At 48.4% G+C, this 23,707-nt stretch overlaps 1 protein-coding gene across 1 annotated transcript in view; it reads right to left on the bottom strand.

Annotated features, from left to right (window-relative positions):
- The window catches only part of LOC115120311 (reelin-like), a 427,502-nt gene that overhangs the window by 115,505 nt on the left and 288,290 nt on the right, over positions 1-23,707 (bottom strand). Inside the window, exons 25-33 of the mRNA XM_065022290.1 lie at positions 20,888-21,074; positions 20,353-20,558; positions 19,674-19,845; positions 14,098-14,304; positions 13,652-13,887; positions 10,525-10,682; positions 9,393-9,600; positions 9,080-9,156; positions 3,332-3,490 (exon numbers count right to left, since the gene is read on the bottom strand). Of these exons, the coding sequence (XP_064878362.1) occupies positions 3,332-3,490; positions 9,080-9,156; positions 9,393-9,600; positions 10,525-10,682; positions 13,652-13,887; positions 14,098-14,304; positions 19,674-19,845; positions 20,353-20,558; positions 20,888-21,074 (1,610 nt within the window). The remainder of the gene's footprint in view (positions 1-3,331; positions 3,491-9,079; positions 9,157-9,392; positions 9,601-10,524; positions 10,683-13,651; positions 13,888-14,097; positions 14,305-19,673; positions 19,846-20,352; positions 20,559-20,887; positions 21,075-23,707) is intronic.

The following is a 23,707-nucleotide window of genomic DNA, read 5'->3' as shown; positions in this document are numbered from 1 at the left end:
TATAAGAGACAGGTCTGACTCCTCACCTTGCTGTGGGCTATAAGAGACAGGTCTGACTCCTCACCTTGCTGTGGGCTATTAGAGACAGGTCTGACTCCTCACCTTGCTGTGGGCTATAAGAGACAGGTCTGACTCCTCACCTTGCTGTGGGCTATTAGAGACAGGTCTGACTCCTCACCTTGCTGTGGGCTATTAGAGACAGGTCTGACTCCTCACCTTGCTGTGGGCTATTAGAGGCAGGTCTGACTCCTCACCTTGCTGTGAGCTATAAGAGACAGGTCTGACTCCTCACCTTGCTGTGGGCTATTAGAGACAGGTCTGACTCCTCACCTTGCTGTGGGCTATTAGAGGCGGGTCTGACTCCTCACCTTGCTGTGGGCTATAAGAGAGAGGTCTGACTCCTCACCTTGCTGTGGGCTATTAGAGACAGGTCTGACTCCTCACCTTGCTGTGGGCTATTAGAGGCATGTATGACTCCTCACCTTGCTGTGGGCTATAAGAGGCAGGTCTGACTCCTCACCTTGCTGTGGGCTATTAGAGGCAGGTCTGACTCCTCACCTTGCTGTGGGCTATTAGAGGCAGGTATGACTCCTCACCTTGCTGTGGGCTATTAGAGGCAGGTCTGACTCCTCACCTTGCTGTGGGCTATTAGAGGCAGGTCTGACTCCTCACCTTGCTGTGGGCTATTAGAGGCAGGTCTGACTCCTCACCTTGCTGTGGGCTATTAGAGGCAGGTATGACTCCTCACCTTGCTGTGGGCTATAAGAGGCAGGTATGACTCCTCACCTTGCTGTGGGCTATTAGAGGCAGGTCTGACTCCTCACCTTGCTGTGGGCTTTTAGAGGCAGATCTGACTCCTCACCTTGCTGTGGGCTATAAGAGGCAGGTATGACTCCTCACCTTACTGTGGGCTATAAGAGGCAGGTATGACTCCTCACCTTGCTGTGGGCTATTAGAGGCAGGTCTGACTCCTCACCTTGCTGTGGTCTATTAGAGGCAGGTCTGACTCCTCACCTTGCTGTGGGCTATTAGAGGCAGGTCTGACTCCTCACCTTGCTGTGGGCTATAAGAGGCAGGTATGACTCCTCACCTTGCTGTGGGCTATTAGAGGCAGGTCTGACTCCTCACCTTGCTGTGGGCTTTTAGAGGCAGGTCTGACTCCTCACCTTGCTGTGGTCTATTAGATACAGGTCTGAATCCTCACCTTGCTGTGGGCTATTAGAGGCAGGTCTGACTCCTCACCTTGCTGTGGGCTATTAGAGGCAGGTATGACTCCTCACTTTGCTGTGGGCTATTAGAGGCAGGTATGACTCCTCACCTTGCTGTGGGCTATTAGAGGCAGGTATGACTCCTCACCTTGCTGTGGGCTATTAGAGGCAGGTATGACTCCTCACCTTGCTGTGGGCTATTAGAGGCAGGTCTGACTCCTCACCTTGCTGTGGGCTATAAGAGGCAGGTATGACTCCTCACCTTGCTGTGGGCTATTAGAGGCAGGTCTGACTCCTCACCTTGCTGTGGGCTATTAGAGGCAGGTCTGACTCCTCACCTTGCTGTGGCCTATTAGAGGCAGGTCTGACTCCTCACCTTGCTGTGGGCTATTAGAGGCAGGTCTGACTCCTCACCTTGCTGTGGGCTATTAGAGGCAACTATGACTCCTCACCTTGCTGTGGGCTATTAGAGACAGGTCTGACTCCTCACCTTGCTGTGGGCTATAAGAGACAGGTCTGACTCCTCACCTTGCTGTGGGCTATTAGAGACAGGTCTGACTCCTCACCTTGCTGTGGGCTATTAGAGACAGGTCTGACTCCTCACCTTGCGTGGGCTATAAGAGACAGGTCTGACTCCTCACCTTGCTGTGGGCTATTAGAGACAGGTCTGACTCCTCACCTTGCTGTGGGCTATTAGAGACAGGTCTGACTCCTCACCTTGCTGTGGGCTATAAGAGACAGGTCTGACTCCTCACCTTGCTGTGGGCTATTAGAGACAGGTCTGACTCCTCACCTTGCTGTGGGCTATTAGAGACAGGTCTGACTCCTCACCTTGCTGTGGGCTATTAGAGGCAGGTCTGACTCCTCACCTTGCTGTGAGCTATAAGAGACAGGTCTGACTCCTCACCTTGCTGTGGGCTATTAGAGACAGGTCTGACTCCTCACCTTGCTGTGGGCTATTAGAGGCGGGTCTGACTCCTCACCTTGCTGTGGGCTATAAGAGAGAGGTCTGACTCCTCACCTTGCTGTGGGCTATTAGAGACAGGTCTGACTCCTCACCTTGCTGTGGGCTATTAGAGGCATGTATGACTCATCACCTTGCTGTGGGCTATTAGAGGCAGGTCTGACTCCTCACCTTGCTGTGGGCTATTAGAGGCAGGTCTGACTCCTCACCTTGCTGTGGGCTATAAGAGGCAGGTATGACTCCTCACCTTGCTGTGGGCTATAAGAGGCAGGTATGACTCCTCACCTTGCTGTGGGCTATTAGAGGCAGGTCTGACTCCTCACCTTGCTGTGGTCTATTAGAGGCAGGTCTGACTCCTCACCTTGCTGTGGGCTATTAGAGGCAGGTCTGACTCCTCACCTTGCTGTGGGCTATAAGAGGCAGGTATGACTCCTCACCTTGCTGTGGGCTATTAGAGGCAGGTCTGACTCCTCACCTTGCTGTGGGCTTTTAGAGGCAGGTCTGACTCCTCACCTTGCTGTGGGCTATAAGAGGCAGGTATGACTCCTCACCTTGCTGTGGGCTATAAGAGGCAGGTATGACTCCTCACCTTGCTGTGGGCTATTAGAGGCAGGTCTGACTCCTCACCTTGCTGTGGTCTATTAGATGCAGGTCTGACTCCTCACCTTGCTGTGGGCTATTAGAGGCAGGTCTGACTCCTCACCTTGCTGTGGGCTAGTAGAGGCAGGTATGACTCCTCACTTTGCTGTGGGCTATTAGAGGCAGGTATGACTCCTCACCTTGCTGTGGGCTATTAGAGGCAGGTATGACTCCTCACCTTGCTGTGGGCTATTAGAGGCAGGTATGACTCCTCACTTTGCTGTGGGCTATTAGAGGCAGGTCTGACTCCTCACCTTGCTGTGGGCTATAAGAGGCAGGTATGACTCCTCACCTTGCTGTGGGCTATTAGAGGCAGGTCTGACTCCTCACCTTGCTGTGGGCTATTAGAGGCAGGTCTGACTCCTCACCTTGCTGTGGCCTATTAGAGGCAGGTCTGACTCCTCACCTTGCTGTGGGCTATTAGAGGCAGGTCTGACTCCTCACCTTGCTGTGGGCTATTAGAGGCAACTATGACTCCTCACCTTGCTGTGGGCTATTAGAGGCAGGTCTGACTCCTCACCTTGCTGTGGCTGCCACCAGCGGAACACTGTGTAGGGGGTCTTGGCGGCTGGAGGCAGTTCAATGGTCACCACCTGGGGTTCCAGGAAGGAGCCAAAGTCCAGCTCTCTCAGCAACTGCCACTGCACCCCGTTGTTGGTTGAGAACTGGACAACCACTCCTGGAGGACCAGATGAGAAAAGAGAAGGAGACGGGGGGCAGGAGGAGGAGAGGAGGGGGGAGGAGGAGAGGAGGAGGGAGGACATGAGGAGGGGGAGGAGGAGGAGAGGAGGAGGGGGAGAGGAGGAGGGGGAAAGAAGGGGGAGGAGATGAGGAGGAGGAGAGGAGGAGAGGAGGAGAGGAGGGAGAGAGGAGGGGGAAGATGAGGAGGGGGAGGAGAGGAGGAGGAGGAGGGGCAAGGAGAGGAGGAGAGGGAGAGGAGGGGGAGGAGATGAGGAGGAGGAGGGGGGAGGAGGAGGAGAGAAGGAGAGGGAGAGGAGTTAGGAGATGAGGAGGAGGAGGGGAGGAGGAGGAGAGGAGGGGAGAAGGAGAGGAGGAGATGAGAGGAGGGGAGGAGGAGAAGAGGAGGGGAGGAGGAGAGGAGGAGAGGAGAAGGAGAGGAGTGGAGGAGGAGGAGAGTAGTAGAAGAGGAGGAGAGGAGGAGAGGAGGAGAAAGTTCAGAAATAAAGAATACAATACAACAATACTGTCCTTTAAAATCCATGAAGGGATGAGAATAAGTAACAAAGACCTCACGTTCTCATTGGTAAGGTGCATTATGGGTCGTACAGTACATCAAGTTGCCCTCCTCACAGACATCTGGGAGATGACTAAAGGTCTGACTCAAAAATCTAAATATCAAAATACGCTGACACAGATTGTTTTTAAAGAACACCATCATTGTTTGATTCTAACTTTTGAAAAGGATCTGCTGAAACACAAGGCTTCAATAGTTGATCAAATGGACAGGAGACACAGGGCGCAGGAAAAAGCTTGAGACCTGGAGCTACTGAATATAATCCACACTGCAGTGTCAGTAAACCACCACACGGTGGAAGCAGAGAGACTCATTGAGTTCGGCTATGAGTTTAGAGAGAGACCTCCTGCCCAATGTACGACCATATTAGAGACACATATTTCCCTCAGATTACACAGATCACAAAGAATTAGAAAACAAATCCATTTTTGATAAACTCCCATATCTACTGGGTGAAATACCACAGTGTGCCATCACATATCTACTGGGTGAAATACCACAGTGTGACATCACATATCTACTGGGTGAAATACCACAGTGTGACATCACATATCTACTGGGTGAAATACCACAGTGTGACATCACATATCTACTGGGTGAAATACCACAGTGTGACATCCCATATCTACTGGGTGAAATACCACAGTGTGACATCCCATATCTACTGGGTGAAATACCACAGTGTGACATCACATATCTACTGGGTGAAATACCACAGTGTGACATCACATATCTACTGGGTGAAATACCACAGTGTGACATCACATATCTACTGGGTGAAATACCACAGTGTGACATCACATATCTACTGGGTGAAATACCACAGTGTGACATCACATATCTACTGGGTGAAATACCACAGTGTGACATCACATATCTACTGGGTGAAATACCACAGTGTGACATCACATATCTACTGGGTGAAATACCACAGTGTGACATCACATATCTACTGGGTGAAATACCACAGTGTGACATCACATATCTACTGGGTGAAATACCACAGTGTGACATCCCATATCTACTGGGTGAAATACCACAGTGTGACATCCCATATCTACTGGGTGAAATACCACAGTGTGACATCACATATCTACTGGGTGAAATACCACAGTGTGACATCACATATCTACTGGGTGAAATACCACAGTGTGCCATCACATATCTACTGGGTGAAATACCACAGTGTGACATCACATATCTACTGGGTGAAATACCACAGTGTGACATCACATATCTACTGGTGAAATACCACAGTGTGTGAAATACCACAGTGTGACATCACATATCTACTGGGTGAAATACCACAGTGTGACATCACATATCTACTGGGTGAAATACCACAGTGTGACATCACATATCTACTGGGTGAAATACCACAGTGTGACATCACATATCTACTGGGTGAAATACCACAGTGTGACATCACATATCTACTGGGTGAAATACCACAGTGTGACATCACATATCTACTGGGTGAAATACCACAGTGTGACATCACATATCTACTGGGTGAAATACCACAGTGTGACATCACATATCTACTGGGTGAAATACACATACAGTGTGACATCACATATCTACTGGGTGAAATACCACAGTGTGACATCACACCACAGTGTGACATCTACTGGGTGAAATACCACAGTGTGACATCACATATCTACTGGGTGAAATACCACAGTGTGACATCACATATCTACTGGGTGAAATACCACAGTGTGACATCACATATCTACTGGGTGAAATACCACAGTGTGACATCACATATCTACTGGGTGAAATACCACAGTGTGACATCACATATCTACTGGGTGAAATACCACAGTGTGACATCACATATCTACTGGGTGAAATACCACAGTGTGACATCACATATCTACTGGGTGAAATACCACAGTGTGACATCACATATCTACTGGGTGAAATACCACAGTGTGACATCACATATCTACTGGGTGAAATACCACAGTGTGACATCACATATCTACTGGGTGAAATACCACAGTGTGACATCACATATATCTACTGGGTGAAATGACAGTGTGACATCACATATCTACTGGGTGAAATACCACAGTGTGACATCACATATCTACTGGGTGAAATACCACAGTGTGACATCACATATCTACTGGGTGAAATACCACAGTGTGACATCACATATCTACTGGGTGAAATACCACAGTGTGACATCACATATCTACTGGGTGAAATACCACAGTGTGACATCACATATCTACTGGGTGAAATACCACAGTGTGACATCACATATCTACTGGGTGAAATACCACAGTGTGACATCCCATATCTACTGGGTGAAATACCACAGTGTGACATCACATATCTACTGGGTGAAATACCACAGTGTGACATCACATATCTACTGGGTGAAATACCACAGTGTGACATCACATATCTACTGGGTGAAATACCACAGTGTGACATCACATATCTACTGGGTGAAATACCACAGTGTGACATCATATCATATCTACTGGGTGAAATACCACAGTGTGACATCACATATCTACTGGGTGAAATACCACAGTGTGACATCACATATCTACTGGGTGAAATACCACAGTGTGACATCACATATCTACTGGGTGAAATACCACAGTGTGACATCACATATCTACTGGGTGAAATACCACAGTGTGACATCACATATCTACTGGGTGAAATACCACAGTGTGACATCACATATCTACTGGGTGAAATACCACAGTGTGACATCACATATCTACTGGGTGAAATACCACAGTGTGACATCACATATCTACTGGGTGAAATACCACAGTGTGACATCACATATCTACTGGGTGAAATACCACAGTGTGACATCACATATCTACTGGGTGAAATACCACAGTGTGACATCACATATCTACTGGGTGAAATACCACAGTGTGACATCCCATATCTACTGGGTGAAATACCACAGTGTGACATCACATATCTACTGGGTGAAATACCACAGTGTGACATCACATATCTACTGGGTGAAATACCACAGTGTGACATCACATATCTACTGGGTGAAATACCACAGTGTGACATCACATATCTACTGGGTGAAATACCACAGTGTGACATCACATATCTACTGGGTGAAATACCACAGTGTGACATCACATATCTACTGGGTGAAATACCACAGTGTGACATCACATATCTACTGGGTGAAATACCACAGTGTGACATCACATATCTACTGGGTGAAATACCACAGTGTGACATCACATATCTACTGGGTGAAATACCACAGTGTGACATCACATATCTACTGGGTGAAATACCACAGTGTGCCATCACATATCTACTGGGTGAAATACCACAGTGTGACATCACATATCTACTGGGTGAAATACCACAGTGTGCATCACATATCTACTGGGTGAAATACCACAGTGTGACATCACATATCTACTGGGTGAAATACCACAGTGTGACATCCCATATCTACTGGGTGAAATACCACAGTGTGACATCACATATCTACTGGGTGAAATACCACAGTGTGACATCCCATATCTACTGGGTGAAATACCACAGTGTGACATCACATATCTACTGGGTGAAATACCACAGTGTGACATCACATATCTACTGGGTGAAATACCACAGTGTGACATCACATATCTACTGGGTGAAATACCACAGTGTGCCATCACATATCTACTGGGTGAAATACCACAGTGTGCCATCACATATCTACTGGGTGAAATACCACAGTGTGACATCACATATCTACTGGGTGAAATACCACAGTGTGCATCACATATCTACTGGGTGAAATACCACAGTGTGACATCACATATCTACTGGGTGAAATACCACAGTGTGCATCACATATCTACTGGGTGAAATACCACAGTGTGACATCACATATCTACTGGGTGAAATACCACAGTGTGACATCACATATCTACTGGGTGAAATACCACAGTGTGCCATCACATATCTACTGGGTGAAATACCACAGTGTGACATCACATATCTACTGGGTGAAATACCACAGTGTGACATCCCATATCTACTGGGTGAAATACCACAGTGTGACATCACATATCTACTGGGTGAAATACCACAGTGTGACATCCCATATCTACTGGGTGAAATACCACAGTGTGACATCACATATCTACTGGGTGAAATACCACAGTGTGACATCACATATCTACTGGGTGAAATACCACAGTGTGACATCACATATCTACTGGGTGAAATACCACAGTGTGACATCACATATCTACTGGGTGAAATACCACAGTGTGACATCACATATCTACTGGGTGAAATACCACAGTGTGACATCACATATCTACTGGGTGAAATACCACAGTGTGACATCACATATCTACTGGGTGAAATACCACAGTGTGACATCACATATCTACTGGGTGAAATACCACAGTGTGACATCACATATCTACTGGGTGAAATACCACAGTGTGACATCACATATCTACTGGGTGAAATACCACAGTGTGACATCACATATCTACTGGGTGAAATACCACAGTGTGACATCACATATCTACTGGGTGAAATACCACAGTGTGACATCACATATCTACTGGGTGAAATACCACAGTGTGACATCACATATCTACTGGGTGAAATACTACAGTGTGCCGTCACAGCAGCAAGATCTGTGACCTGTTGCCACAAGAAAAGGGCAACCAGTGAAGAACAAACACCATTGTAAATACAACCCATATTTATGCTTATTTATTTTCCCTTGTGTACCCTTAACCATTTGTACATTGTTAAAACACTGTATATATATAACATGACATTTGTACTGTCTTTATTGTTTTGAAACTTCTGTATGTGTAATGTTTACTGTTAATTTTAATTGTTTATTTAACTTTTGTATATTATCTACCTCACTTGCTCTGGCAATGTTAACACGTTTCCCATGCCAATAAAGCCCCTTGAATTGAATTGAATTGAATTGAGAGCTTAAGTGGGACATCGTCAGTAGCGATGGTGATGGTCAGTCACCTTCGTTGCGGGAGCGAGGTCTAGTGCAGGTGGGTCCAACGTTCTTCCCTCCGATTCGGATGTAGAACTGCACCAGCCTGCATGGACAGACGGACGGACAAGACAAGACACACAGGAGGATTTTAGAGGGTTTTACTTCACTGGAAACTGGATCTACAGGTCCGTGTTTTGCAGGCTTTTGTTCCAGTCCAGCACTCATTGTCTAAACTGACCAGGATTTTAGTTAAAGAGTTTAAGGAAGAAAAAGGAATACAAGCAACACTGCAGCCTCCATGGTGTAAAGCTGATCACCCAGGAGAACGTGTGTACTGACCGTGTGTTGGTAGTATCCAGGGTGACAGTCAGTGCCTGTCTTTTCCCAGAGCTGCTGAAGTACAGGGCTTTGCCCTCGCTGATGGTACCGCAGCCGCCTCCAACCTGACCCCCACTCAGGCTCTGCCACAGCGGGCTCAGCTTGCTCTCAAAGCCCTCCACCAGCTCTGTGGGACTGGCCACTGCTGGCACACAGCTGTCCTGTTCCACTGGGGAACACGCAGACACACAAGAGAAAGCAACACAATGTTTATCACAATCACTAAATTGTTTTCAACAACTCCCATTCTCAACTATCAGAGGTCTACTCTTCCTTCTCCATTTCACCATCTATTTTTCTCCTCTCTCTCCTCCCTCCCTCTCTCGCTCTCTCTCCCTCCCTCCCTTTCTCTCTCCCTCCTCTCTCCCTCCCTCCCTCCCCTCCCTCCCTCCCTCCCTCCCTCCCTCCCTCCCTCCCTCCCTCCTCCCTCTCCCTCCCTCCTCTCTCCTCCCTCCCTCCCTCCCTCTCTCTCTACTCCCCTTCTCTACTCCCTCCCTCCCTCCCTTTCTCCTTCCCTCCCTCTCCTCTCTCTCTCTCTTCTCTCTCTCTCTCTCTCCCTCCCTCTCTTCTCTCTCTCTCCCTCACTCTTTCTCTCTCTCTCTCTCCCTCCCTCTTTCTCTCTCCTTCCTCTCCCTCCCTCCCTCCCTCCCTCCCTCTCTCTCTCTCTCTCTCTCTCTCTCTCTCTCTCTCTCTCTCTCTCCTCCTCTCTCCCTCTCCCTCTCCCCTCTCCTCCCTCCCCTCTCTCTCTCTCTCTCTCTCTACCCCCTTCTCTCCCTCCCTCTCTCCCTCCTATTCGTTCCTCTCCTCTCTCTCTCTCTCTACCCTCTCTCTCTCTCTACCCCTTCTCTCCCTCCCTCTCTCCCTCCTATTTGTTCCTCTCCTCTCTCTCTCTACCCTCTCTCTCTCTCTACCCCTTCTCTCCCTCCCTCTCTCCCTCCTATTCGTTCCTCCTCTCTCTCTACCCCCTCCCTCCCTCCCTCCCTCCCTCCCTCCCTCCCTCCCTCCCTCCTATTCGTTCCTCTCCTCTCTCTCTCCCTCCCTCCCTCCCTCCCTCCCTCCTATTCGTTCCTCTCCTCTCTCTATCAGTACCTACCTGTATAACCCATATCACAGAAGCATACTCCAGAGATGCAGTCTCCGTGTCCTCCACAGTGGTTGGGACAGGGCTCAGAGATGTAGACTCCGTCTAGGGCGAAGGCTGGAGCGTCCCGGTACACACTACTCTCCTGGAACCACCGGAACCGCGTTTTACTGAGTGGGGAAGTGGGTGGGGTAGAGAGAGAGAGAGGTGGGGCAGAGAGAGATGTGGGGTAGAGAGAGAGAGAGGTGGGGTAGAGAGAGAGAGAGAGAGGTGGGGTAGAGAGAGAGGTAGGGTAGAGAGAGATGTGGGGTAGAGAGAGAGAGAGGTGGGGTAGAGAGAGATGTGGGGTAGAGAGAGAGAGAGAGGTGGGGTAGAGAGAGGTGGGGTAGAGAGAGAGAGAGAGAGAGAGAGGGAGGTGGGGTAGAGTGAGAGGTGGGGTAGAGAGAGAGAGGTGGGGTAGAGAGAGAGAGGTGGGGTAGAGAGAGAGAGGTGGGGTAGAGAGAGAGGTGGGGTAGAGAGAGAGAGCGGTGGGGTAGAGAGAAAGAGAGGTGGGGTAGAGAGAGAGAGGTGGGGTAGAGAGAGAGGTGGGGTAGAGAGAGAGAGGTGGGATAGAGAGAGAGAGGTGGGGTAGAGAGAGAGGTGGGATAGAGAGAGAGGTGGGGTAGAGAGAGAGGTGGGGTAGAGAGAGAGGTGGGGTAGAGAGAGAGAGGTGGGGTACAGCGAGAGAGGTGGGGTAGAGAGAGAGATGGGGTAGAGAGAGGGTGGGGTAGAGAGAGAGGTGGGGTAGAGATAGAGGTGGGGTAGAGATAGAGGTGGGGTAGAGAGAGAGGTGGGGTAGAGAGAGAGATGGGGTAGAGAGAGGGGTGGGGTAGAGAGAGAGGTGGGGTAGAGATAGAGGTGGGGTAGAGAGAGAGGGGTGGGGTAGAGAGAGAGGTGGGGTAGAGAGAGGGGTGGGGTAGAGAGAGGGGTGGGGTAGAGAGAGGGGTGGGGTAGAGAGAGAGATGGGGTAGAGAGAGGGGTGGGGTAGAGAGAGAGGTGGGGTAGAGATAGAGGTGGGGTAGAGATAGAGGTGGGGTAGAGAGAGAGGTGGGGTAGAGATAGAGGTGGGGTAGAGATAGAGGTGGGGTAGAGAGAGAGGTGGGGTAGAGAGAGAGGTGGGGTAGAGAGACATAAAGAGAGGGATTTATTTATTTATTTATTTCACCTTTATTTAACAAGGTAGGCAAGTTGAGAACAAGTTCTCATTTACAATTGCGACCTGGCCAAGATAAAGCAAAGCAGTTCGACATGTACAACAACACATATATACACTGCTCAAAAAAATAAAGGGAACACTAAAATAACACATCCTAGATCTGAATGAATGAAATATTCTTATTAAATACTTTTTTCTTTACATAGTTGAATGTGCTGACAACAAAATCACACTAGAATTATCAATGGAAATCAAATGTATCAACCCATGGAGGTCTGGTTTGAAGACACACTCAAAATTAAAGTGGAAAACCACACTACAGGCTGATCCAACTTTGATGTAATGTCCTTAAAACAAGTCAAAATGAGGCTCAGTAGTGTGTGTGGCCTCCAGTAGTGTGTGTGGCCTTCATCTGTGAAGAGCACAGGGCGCCAGTGGCAAATTTGCCAATCTTGGTGTTTTCTGGCAAATGCCAAACGTCCCGCACGGTGTTGGCCTGTAAGCACAACCCTCACCTGTGGACGTCGGGCCCTCATACCACCCTCATGGAGTCTGTTTCTGACTGTTTGAGCAGACACATGCACATTTGTGGCCTGCTGGAGGTCATTTTGCAGGGCTCTGGCAGTGCTCCTCCTGCTCCTCCTTGCACAAAGGCGGAGGTAGCGGTCCTGCTGCTGGGTTGTTGCCCTCCTACGGACTCCTCCACGTCTCCTGATGTACTGGCCTGTCTCATGCTCTGGACACTACGCTGACAGACACAGCAAACCTTCTTGCCACAGCTCGCATTGATGTGCCATCCTGGATGAACTGCACTACCTGAGCCACTTGTGTGGGTTTTAGACTCCGTCTCATGCTACCACTAGAGTGAAAGCACCGCCAGCATTCAAAACTGACCAAAACATCAGCCAGTAAGCATAAGAACTGAGAAGTGGTCTGTGGTTATCACCTGTAGAACCACTCCTTTATTGGGGGTGTCTTGCTAATTGCCTATAATTTCCACCTGTAGTCTATTCCATTTGCACAACAGCATGTGAAATTTATTGTCAATCAGTGTTGCTTCCTAAGTGGACAGTTTGATTTCACAGAAGTGTGATTGACTTGGAGTTACATTGTGTTGTAAAAGTGTTCCCTTTATTTTTTTGAGCAGTGTATATATACAGAGATAGAGGAAAGGGAGATATATATATATATACAGAGATAGAGGAAAGGGAGATATATATATATACAGGGATAGAGGAAAGGGAGATATATATATATATATATATATACAGGGATAGAGGAAAGGGAGATATATATATATATACAGAGATGGAGATATATATATATATATATACAGAGATAGAGGAAAGGGAGATATATATATATATATATATATATATATACAGCGATAGAGGAAAGGGAGATATATATATATATACAGAGATGGAGATATATATATATATATATATACAGAGATAGAGGAAAGGGAGATATATATATATACAGAGATAGAGGAAAGGGAGATATATATATATACAGAGATAGAGGAAAGGGAGATATATATATATATATATATACAGGGATAGAGGAAAGGGAGATATATATATATATACAGAGATGGAGATATATATATATATATATAAAGAGATAGAGGAAAGGGAGATATATATATATACAGAGATAGAGGAAAGGGAGATATATATATATATATATATATATATATATATATATACAGAAATAGGGGGAAGTAAAGTCATTCAGCATAACAGCATTATAACGATCTTCCTGTAAATCTGCACAACAGCGTCTCCTGATTCTTACATCTAACCCGGCTCCAAGGACCAATATTGAATGAACTGAACAATAATCTGTACCTTCTCACAGTCTTTCTAACAGTACCTATGTCATTGTCATACCTCAGTCAGTTTCAATCTACCCCATCCCATAATACGCGTTTTCATCTACCTGGCGGCCACGTTGCGCCGTATCACCACGGTGACCCTGGTCCAGCGTTCAAAGTCTCCCGTGGCGTAGACGGTTGGTTCCCTGAGTTCCCGCCCACTGCCCTCGCAGCCGCCTGCCCCTGAGGATGCTGGGTAGCAGCCCTCCTTCACCAGCGCCCAGGTACGGCCGGCATCATGGGAGTACTGCAGCAGGACTGGAGCTGACGCACTGAACTGGGACTCACAGCCGATGTTCAACTGGGGAGAATTAGAATTTTAAATATCTATTTAGGTCAATAATATCATACAGTACATTACACAAACACATAAAAAAAAGTATTTTAAAAAGTGATTGAAGAAATGAAAGAAACTCAAAGAGAGAGCGAGAGATAGCGAGAGAGAGAGAGAGAGAGAGAGAGAAGAAAAGAAAAGAATGAAAGAAAGAAAGAAAGAACACATACACCTTACCTTAAACTGCAGGGTGTACCCTGGACGTAGAGCCAGATCTCTGGTCACTGCCACCCTGTCGCCGTCAGAGCGCCCGAACACCATGGCGGAGGGCGTGGTGGCACAGAAGCTGCCGTTCCTCTCCTTCTCCATGCCCTCGTTACCCAGCATCAGCCACACACTCATCTGGTTCAGAGGGTAGTCAAACGCCGGCTTCTCATAGAAGTTCTACAGAGACAAGAGGATTGGTTAATCCGTTATTTAGTTATCCTCGTTACCGTCACCAACCGTTAACTGAAGCATTGTTCAATGTACAAAGTCAATGTCCAAATCCTCTCAAGTTGATATAAAACAATCCATTTTACAGATTGGGAATGATTTGTGCATGAATATTGTCTGGTGTCGGTGTCAACCTATAAGATCCTGACCTGTGGCAGTGTGGGGTCGTCTATCAATGAGAGACTGACCTGCGGCAGCGTGGGGGTCGTCTGTCAATGAGAGACTGACCTGCGGCAGCGTGGGGGTCGTCTGTCAATGAGAGACTGACCTGTGGCTGCGTGGGGTTGTCTATCAATGAGAGACTGACCTGCGGCAGCGTGGGGTCGTCTACCAATGAGAGACTGACCTGTGGCTGCGTGGGGTTGTCTATCAATGAGAGACTGACCTGCGGCAGCGTGGGGTCGTCTACCAATGAGAGACTGACCTGTGGCTGCGTGGGGTTGTCTATCAATGAGAGACTGACCTGCGGCAGCGTGGGGTCGTCTACCAATGAGAGACTGACCTGTGGCAGCGTGGGGTCGTCTACCAATGAGAGACTGACCTGCGGCAGCGTGGGGTCGTCTACCAATATTTTTTTAATATATATTTTTTATTTCACCTTTATTTAACCAGGTAGGCAAGTTGAGAACAAGTTCTCATTTACAATTGCAACCTGGCCAAGATAAAGCAAAGCAGTTCGACAGATACAACGACACAGAGTTACACATGGAGTAAAACAAACATACAGTCAATAATACAGTATAAACAAGTCTATATACGATGTGAGCAAATGAGGTGAGATAAGGGAGGTAAAGGCAGATGACATAGATGACATGGAGCCAGTGGGTTTGGCGACGAGTATGAAGCGAGGGCCAGCCAACGAGAGCGTACAGGTCGCAATGGTGGGTAGTATATGGGGCTTTGGTGACAAAACGGATTGCACTGTGATAGACTGCATCCAATTTGTTGAGTAGGGTATTGGAGGCTATTTTGTAAATGACATCGCCAAAGTCGAGGATTGGTAGGATGGTCAGTTTTACAAGGGTATGTTTGGCAGCATGAGTGAAGGATGCTTTGTTGCGAAATAGGAAGCCAATTCTAGATTGAACTTTGGATTGGAGATGTTTGATATGGGTCTGGAAGGAGAGTTTACAGTCTAACCAGACACCTAAGTATTTGTAGTTGTCCATGTATTCTAAGTCAGAGCCGTCCAGAGTAGTGATGTTGGACAGGCGGGTAGGTGCAGGTAGCGATCGGTTGAAGAGCATGCATTTAGTTTTACTTGTATTTAAGAGCAATTGGAGGCCACGGAAGGAGAGTTGTATGGCATTGAAGCTTGCCTGGAGGGTTGTTAGCACAGTGTCCAAAGAAGGGCCAGAAGTATACAGAATGGTGTCGTCTGCGTAGAGGTGGATCAGAAAGCCTTGGCCAGATCAATGAATACGGCTGCACAGTAATGTTTCTTATCGATGGCGGTTAACATATCGTTTAGGACCTTGAGCGTGGCTGAGGTGCACCCATGACCAGCTCTGAAACCAGATTGCATAGCAGAGAAGGTATGGTGAGATTCGAAATGGTCGGTAATCTGTTTGTTGACTTGGCTTTCGAAGACCTTAGAAAGGCAGGGTAGGATAGATATAGGTCTGTAGCAGTTTGGGTCAAGAGTGTCCCCCCCTTTGAAGAGGGGGATGACCCCAGCTGCTTTCCAATCTTTGGGAATCTCAGACGACACGAAAGAGAGGTTGAACAGGCTAGTAATAGGGGTGGCAACAATTTCGGCAGATCATTTTAGAAAGAAAGGGTCCAGATTGTCTAGCCCGGCTGATTTGTTGGGGTCCAGATTTTGCAGCTCTTTCAGAATATCAGCTGAACGGATTTGGGAGAAGGAGAAATGGGGAAGGCTTGGGCGAGTTGCTGTTGGGGGTGCAGTGCTGTTGACCGGGGTAGGAGTTGCCAGGTGGAAAGCATGGCCAGCCGTAGAAAAATGCTTATTGAAATTCTCAATTATGGTGGATTTATCAGTGGTGACAGTGTTTCCTATCTTCAGTGCAGTGGGCAGCTGGGAGGAGGTGTTCTTAATCTCCATGGACTTTACAGTGTCCCAGATCTTTTTTGAGTTAGTGTTGCAGGAAGCAAATTTCTGCTTGAAAAAGCTAGCCTTGGCTTTTCTAACTGCCTGTGTATAATGGTTTCTAGCTTCCCTGAACAGCTGCATATCACGGGGGCTGTTCGATGCTAATGCAGAACGCCATATGATGATTTTGTGTTGGTTAAGGGCAGACAGTTCTGGGGAGAACCAAGGGCTATATCTGTTCCTGGTTCTAAATTTCTTGAATGGGGCATGTTTATTTAAGATGGTTCGAAAGGCATTTAAAAAAAATATCCAGGCATCCTCTACTGACGGGATGAGATCAATATCCTTCCAGGATACCCCGGCCAGGTCGATTAGAAAGGCCTGCTCGCTGAAGTGTTTCAGGGAGCGTTTGACAGTGATGAGTGGAGGTCGTTTGACCGCTGACCCATTACGGATGCAATAAGAGACTGACCTGTGGCAGCGTGGGGTCGTCTACCAATGAGAGACTGACCTCTGGCAGCGTGGGGTCGTCTACCAATGAGAGACTGACCTGTGACAGCGTGGGGTCATCTACCAATGAGAGACTGACCTGTGGCAGCGTGGGGTCGTCTACCAATGAGAGACTGACCTGTGGCAGCGTGGGGTCGTCTACCAATGAGAGACAGGCAGCGTGGGGTCGTCTACCAATGAGAGACTGACCTGTGGCAGCGTGGGGTCGTCTACCAATGAGAGACTGACCTGTGGCAGCGTGGGGTCATCAGCCAATGAGAGACTGGATGCGTGGGGTCGTCAGCCAATGAGAGACTGATAGTGGCAGTGTGGGGTCATCTACCAATGAGAGACTGACCTGTGGCAGCGTGGGGTCATCAGCCAATGAGAGACTGACAGCGTGGGGTCGTCAGCCAATGAGAGACTGATCGTGGCAGCGTGGGGTCATCTACCAATGAGAGACTGACCTGTGGCAGCGTGGGGTCGTCTACCAATGACAGACTGACCTGTGGCAGCGTGGGGTCTTCTACCAATGAGAGACTGACCTGTGGCAGCGTGGGGTCGTCTACCAATGAGAGACTGACCTGTGGCAGCGTGGGGTCGTCTACCAATGACAGACTGACCTGTGGCAGCGTGGGGTCGTCTACCAATGAGAGACAGGCAGCGTGGAGTCGTCTACCAATGAGAGACTGACCTGTGGCAGCGTGGGGTCATCAGCCAATGAGAGACTGGCAGCGTGGGGTCGTCAGCCAATGAGAGACTGACATGTGGCAGCGTGGGGTCATCTACCAATAAGAGACTGACCCTTGGCAGTGTGGGGTTGTCTACCAATGACAGACTGACCTGTGGCAGTGTGGGGTCATCTACCAATGACAGACTGACCTGTGGCAGCGTGGGGTCATCTACCAATGAGAGACTGACCTGTGGCAGCGTGGGGTCATCTACCAATAAGAGACTGACCTGTGGCAGCGTGGGGTCATCAGCCAATGAGAGACTGACAGCGTGGGGTCGTCAGCCAATGAGAGACTGACCGTGGCAGCGTGGGGTCATCTACCAATGAGAGACTGACCGTGGCAGCGTGGGGTCATCTACCAATGAGAGACTGACTAGTGGCAGCGTGGGGTCATCTACCAATGAGAGACTGAACGTGGCAGCGTGGGGTCGTCTACCAATGAGAGACTGACTAGTCGCAGCGTCCGGTCGTCTACCAATGAGAGACTGACCTGTGGCAGCGTGGGGTCGTCTACCAATGAGAGACTGACCTGTGGCAGCGTGGGGTCGTCTACCAATGACAGACTGACCTGTGGCAGCGTGGGGTCGTCTACCAATGAGAGACAGGCAGCGTGGAGTCGTCTACCAATGAGAGACTGACCTGTGGCAGCGTGGGGTCATCAGCCAATGAGAGACTGGCAGCGTGGGGTCGTCAGCCAATGAGAGACTGACATGTGGCAGCGTGGGGTCATCTACCAATAAGAGACTGACCTGTGGCAGTGTGGGGTTGTCTACCAATGACAGACTGACCTGTGGCAGTGTGGGGTCATCTACCAATGACAGACTGACCTGTGGCAGCGTGGGGTCATCTACCAATGAGAGACTGACCTGTGGCAGCGTGGGGTCATCTACCAATAAGAGACTGACCTGTGGCAGCGTGGGGTCATCAGCCAATGAGAGACTGACAGCGTGGGGTCGTCAGCCAATGAGAGACTGACCGTGGCAGCGTGGGGTCATCTACCAATGAGAGACTGACCTGTGGCAGCGTGGGGTCGTCTACCAATGACAGACTGACCTGTGGCAGCGTGGGGTCTTCTACCAATGAGAGACTGACCTGTGGCAGCGTGGGGTCGTCTACCAATGAGAGACTGACCTGTGGCAGCGTGGGGTCGTCTACCAATGACAGACTGACCTGTGGCAGCGTGGGGTCGTCTACCAATGAGAGACAGGCAGCGTGGAGTCGTCTACCAATGAGAGACTGACCTGTGGCAGCGTGGGGTCATCAGCCAATGAGAGACTGGCAGCGTGGGGTCGTCAGCCAATGAGAGACTGACATGTGGCAGCGTGGGGTCATCTACCAATAAGAGACTGACCTGTGGCAGTGTGGGGTTGTCTACCAATGACAGACTGACCTGTGGCAGTGTGGGGTCATCTACCAATGACAGACTGACCTGTGGCAGCGTGGGGTCATCTACCAATGAGAGACTGACCTGTGGCAGCGTGGGGTCATCTACCAATAAGAGACTGACCTGTGGCAGCGTGGGGTCATCAGCCAATGAGAGACTGACAGCGTGGGGTCGTCAGCCAATGAGAGACTGACCGTGGCAGCGTGGGGTCATCTACCAATGAGAGACTGACCGTGGCAGCGTGGGGTCATCTACCAATGAGAGACTGACTAGTGGCAGCGTGGGGTCATCTACCAATGAGAGACTGACCGTGGCAGCGTGGGGTCGTCTACCAATGAGAGACTGACTAGTCGCAGCGTCCGGTCGTCTACCAATGAGAGACTGACCTGTGGCAGCGTGGGGTCGTCTACCAATGAGAGACTGACCTGTGACAGCGTGGGGTCGTCTACCAATGAGAGACTGACCTGTGGCAGCGTGGGGTCGTCTACCAATGAGAGACTGACCTGTGGCAGCGTGGGGTCGTCTACCAATGAGAGACTGACCTGTGGCAGCGTGGGTTCATCTACCAATGAGAGACTGACCTGTGGCAGCGTGGGGTCGTCTACCAATGAGAGACTGACCTGTGGCAGCGTGGGGTCGTCTACCAATGAGAGACTGACCTGTGGCAGCGTGGGGTTGGCCATGGGGATGATGTGCTTCTGTCTCTCAGAAAGTATGATGACATCATCGATGGCCCACTGGTCGTAGCCGTCTCCAGAGTGGAGGGGCTGCCACCATCTGAACCTGGTACACGAGGTCTTAGAGGCCAGCGGCAGCTCATAGTGGACAAACCTAGGAAGAGGAGGTCAGTCAGACAGACAGTCAGTCAGTAACACAGTCAGCAAGTCAGTCAGACAGTTAGTCAGCCAGTCAGACAGACAGTCAGTCAGTCAGACAGAGACATACAGACAGTCAATCAATCAATGAATCAGTCAATCAATCAAGCCATCAACAGTTGTCACTAAGTACCTTACAGTAATCAGGTCTAGACCCAGAAGAGCAAGCAGAAGCTAAGTGACAAGGAAAAACTCCCTAGTGACAAGGAAAAACTCCCTAGTGACAAGGCAAAACTCACTAGTGACAAGGAAAAACTCCCTAGTGACAAGGAAAAACTCCCTAGATGAAAGAAACCTGAAGAGGAACCAATCCCTCCTGCTCACTGGGGCTTGGCAAAGAAACAATAAACTTTAGAATCCCTTTAAAACCTTGAATACAATTTAGATAGTAGATCTATATATCTCAGAGATCAGTTCCCAGCTGATTCCTCTATCGTTAATCTCCAGTTGCTCCCTTCCTCACCGTGGCTTGATGAAGTCGCTGAAGTACATCTCAGCGATGAGTCCCCAGCTGATTCCTCCATTGTTACTGTACTGTAGAAGGACTCCTTCCTCCCTGCTGTCTGCTGTGTTACACTCCGCCCAGTCTCCACCCACACGCAGGTAAAACTGGACAAACTCCGCCCACTCTGTGTCCAGGTCATAGCTCACCAACTGCCTCAGTCCAGCCTGTTACACACACACACACGCACGCACACACACACACACAGTAAAAGCGTTGTATTCAGGTTGTTATCTAGTCAGATAACCAGACTACAACCAGATGACCAAGTTTAAAAAATAAATAAAAAATGTATTTTAGAAATTCTTATAAAACCAGTAGATGTATATATCTGTAATTACAGGGCTCGTTTTTAAATGACACCTTGGTCTCAACATCACTCCTTGTCAAAATAAAGATGAAATAAAACTAAATGGCCAAGATGTCATAAAAGCATTGTGTCTGTGTGTGTGTGTGTGTGTGTGTGTGTGTCTGTGTGTGTGTGTGTGTATTCTACCTTGCTGAAGTAGAGCGAGGATCCGGAGGAGACCACCCCACAGCCCACATCAGGGGTCACCACCTCTCCACCAATCACCTCCTGCCACGTGGCCAGCAGACCGTCCTGGGACTCAAAGTCTGACAGGACACTGGAGGAGAGAGGAGAGGAGGACAGGCAGTCTGGACCTGAGAAACCTTCATCACACCTGGAAGAGACAGGAGACACATTAATGACAACATTGAATCCTCTGATATGAATGTATAGGAGTGTGTGTTGTGTGTGTGTGTGTGTGTGTGTGTGTGTTGTCTGTGTGTGTGTGTGTGTGTGTGTGTGTGTGTGTATGTATGTGTGTGTGTGTGTGTGTGTGTGTGTGTGTGTGTGTGTGTGTGTGTGTGTGTGTGTGTGTGTGTGTGTTGTCTGTGTGTGTGTGTGTGTGATTGTTTTCAAGTAAATTTGCATTATGTGATGGATACATTAGACAGGTCTATATTTCATGTTTGTGTGTGTTCCATACGCTTGTGTACGTGCATGAGAGAGAGAGATGTTCCCTGTTAGAGAGAGAGATGTTCCCTGTTAGAGAGAGAGAGAGAGAGATGTTCCCTGTTAGATAGAGAGAGAGATGTTCCCTGTTAGAGAGAGAGAGATGTTCCCTGTTAGAGAGAGAGAGAGATGTTCTCTGTTAGAGAGAGAGAGAGAGATGTTCCATGTCAGAGAGAGAGAGATGTTCCCTGTTAGAGAGATAGAGAGAGATGTTCCCTGTTAGAGAGAGAGATGTTCCCTGTTAGAGACAGAGATGTTCCCTGTTAGAGAGAGATGTTCCCTGTTAGAGAGAGAGAGAGAGATGTTCCCTGTTAGAGAGAGAGAGAGATGTTCCCTGTTAGAGAGAGAGATAGATGTTCCCTGTTAGAGAGAGAGAGAGATGTTCCCTGTTAGAGAGAGAGAGATGTTCCCTGTTAGAGAGAGAGAGATGTTCCCTGTTAGAGAGAGAGAGAGATGTTCCCTGTTAGAGAGAGAGAGAGAGATGTTCCCTGTTAGAGAGAGAGAGATGTTCCATGTTAGAGAGAGAGAGATGTTCCCTGTTAGAGAGAGAGATGTTCCCTGTTAGAGAGAGAGATGTTCCCTGTTAGAGAGAGAGAGATGTTCCCTGTTAGAGAGAGAGATGTTCCCTGTTAGAGAGAGAGATGTTCCCTGTTAGAGAGAGAGAGATATGTTCCCTGTTAGAGAGAGAGAGAGATGTTCCCTGTTAGAGAGAGAGAGAGAGATGTTCCCCGTTAGAGAGAGAGAGATGTTCCCTGTTAGAGAGAGAGAGATGTTCTCTGTTAGAGAGAGAGAGAGAGATGTTCCCTGTTAGAGAGAGAGAGAGAGATGTTCCCTGTTAGAGAGAGAGATGTTCCCTGTTAGAGAGATAGAGAGAGATGTTCCCTGTTGGAGAGAGAGATGTTCCCTGTTAGAGAGATAGAGAGAGATGTTCCCTGTTAGAGAGAGAGATGTTCCCTGTTAGAGAGATAGAGAGAGATGTTCCCTGTTAGAGAGATAGAGAGAGATGTTCCCTGTTAGAGAGAGAGAGATGTTCCCTGTTAGAGAGATAGATGTTCCCTGTTAGAGAGAGAGAGAGATGTTCCCTGTTAGAGAGATGTTCCCTGTTAGAGAGAGAGAGATGTTCCCTGTTACAGAGAGAGAGAGAGATGTTCCCTGTTAGAGAGAGAGAGATGTTCCCTGTTAGAGAGAGAGAGATGTTCCCTGTTAGAGAGAGAGATGTTCCCTGTTAGAGAGAGAGAGAGATGTTCCCTGTTAGAGAGAGAGAGATGTTCCCTGTTAGAGAGAGAGAGAGATGTTCCCTGTTAGAGAGAGAGATGTTCCCTGTTAGAGAGAGAGAGATGTTCCCTGTTAGAGAGAGATATGTTCCCTGTTAGAGAGAGAGAGATGTTCCCTGTTAGAGAGAGACAGAGATGTTCCCTGTTAGAGAGAGAGAGATATGTTCCTTGTTAGAGAGAGAGAGAGAGATGTTCCATGTTAGAGAGAGAGATGTTCCCTGTTAGAGAGAGAGAGAGATGTTCCATGTTAGAGAGAGAGAGAGATGTTCCCTGTTAGAGAGAGAGAGATGTTCCCTGTTAGAGAGAGAGAGAGATGTTCCCTGTTAGAGAGAGAGAGATGTTCCTTGTTAGAGAGAGAGAGAGATGTTCCCTGTTAGAGAGAGAGAGAGATGTTCCCTGTTAGAGAGAGAGAGAGAGATGTTCCCTGTTAGAGAGAGAGAGATGTTCCCTGTTAGAGAGAGATGTTCCCTGTTAGAGAGAGAGAGAGATGTTCCCTGTTAGAGAGAGAGAGAGAGATGTTCCCTGTTAGAGAGAGAGAGATGTTCCATGTTAGAGAGAGAGAGATGTTCCCTGTTAGAGAGAGAGATGTTCCCTGTTAGAGAGAGAGAGAGAGATGTTCCCTGTTAGAGAGAGAGAGAGATGTTCCCTGTTAGAGAGAGAGATGTTCCCTGTTAGAGAGAGAGATGTTCCCTGTTAGAGAGAGAGAGATATGTTCCCTGTTAGAGAGAGAGAGAGAGATGTTCCCTGTTAGAGAGAGAGAGAGAGATGTTCCCCGTTAGAGAGAGAGAGATGTTCCCTGTTAGAGAGAGAGAGATGTTCTCTGTTAGAGAGAGAGAGAGATGTTCCCTGTTAGAGAGAGAGAGAGAGATGTTCCCTGTTAGAGAGAGAGATGTTCCCTGTTAGAGAGATAGAGAGAGATGTTCCCTGTTGGAGAGAGAGATGTTCCCTGTTAGAGAGATAGAGAGAGATGTTCCCTGTTAGAGAGAGAGATGTTCCCTGTTAGAGAGATAGAGAGAGATGTTCC

The sequence above is a fragment of the Oncorhynchus nerka genome, linkage group LG9a (assembly GCF_034236695.1).
Source record: "Oncorhynchus nerka isolate Pitt River linkage group LG9a, Oner_Uvic_2.0, whole genome shotgun sequence".
Taxonomy (NCBI): Eukaryota; Metazoa; Chordata; class Actinopteri; order Salmoniformes; family Salmonidae; genus Oncorhynchus; species Oncorhynchus nerka.
This window is presented reverse-complemented; position numbering and strand designations above follow the sequence as displayed.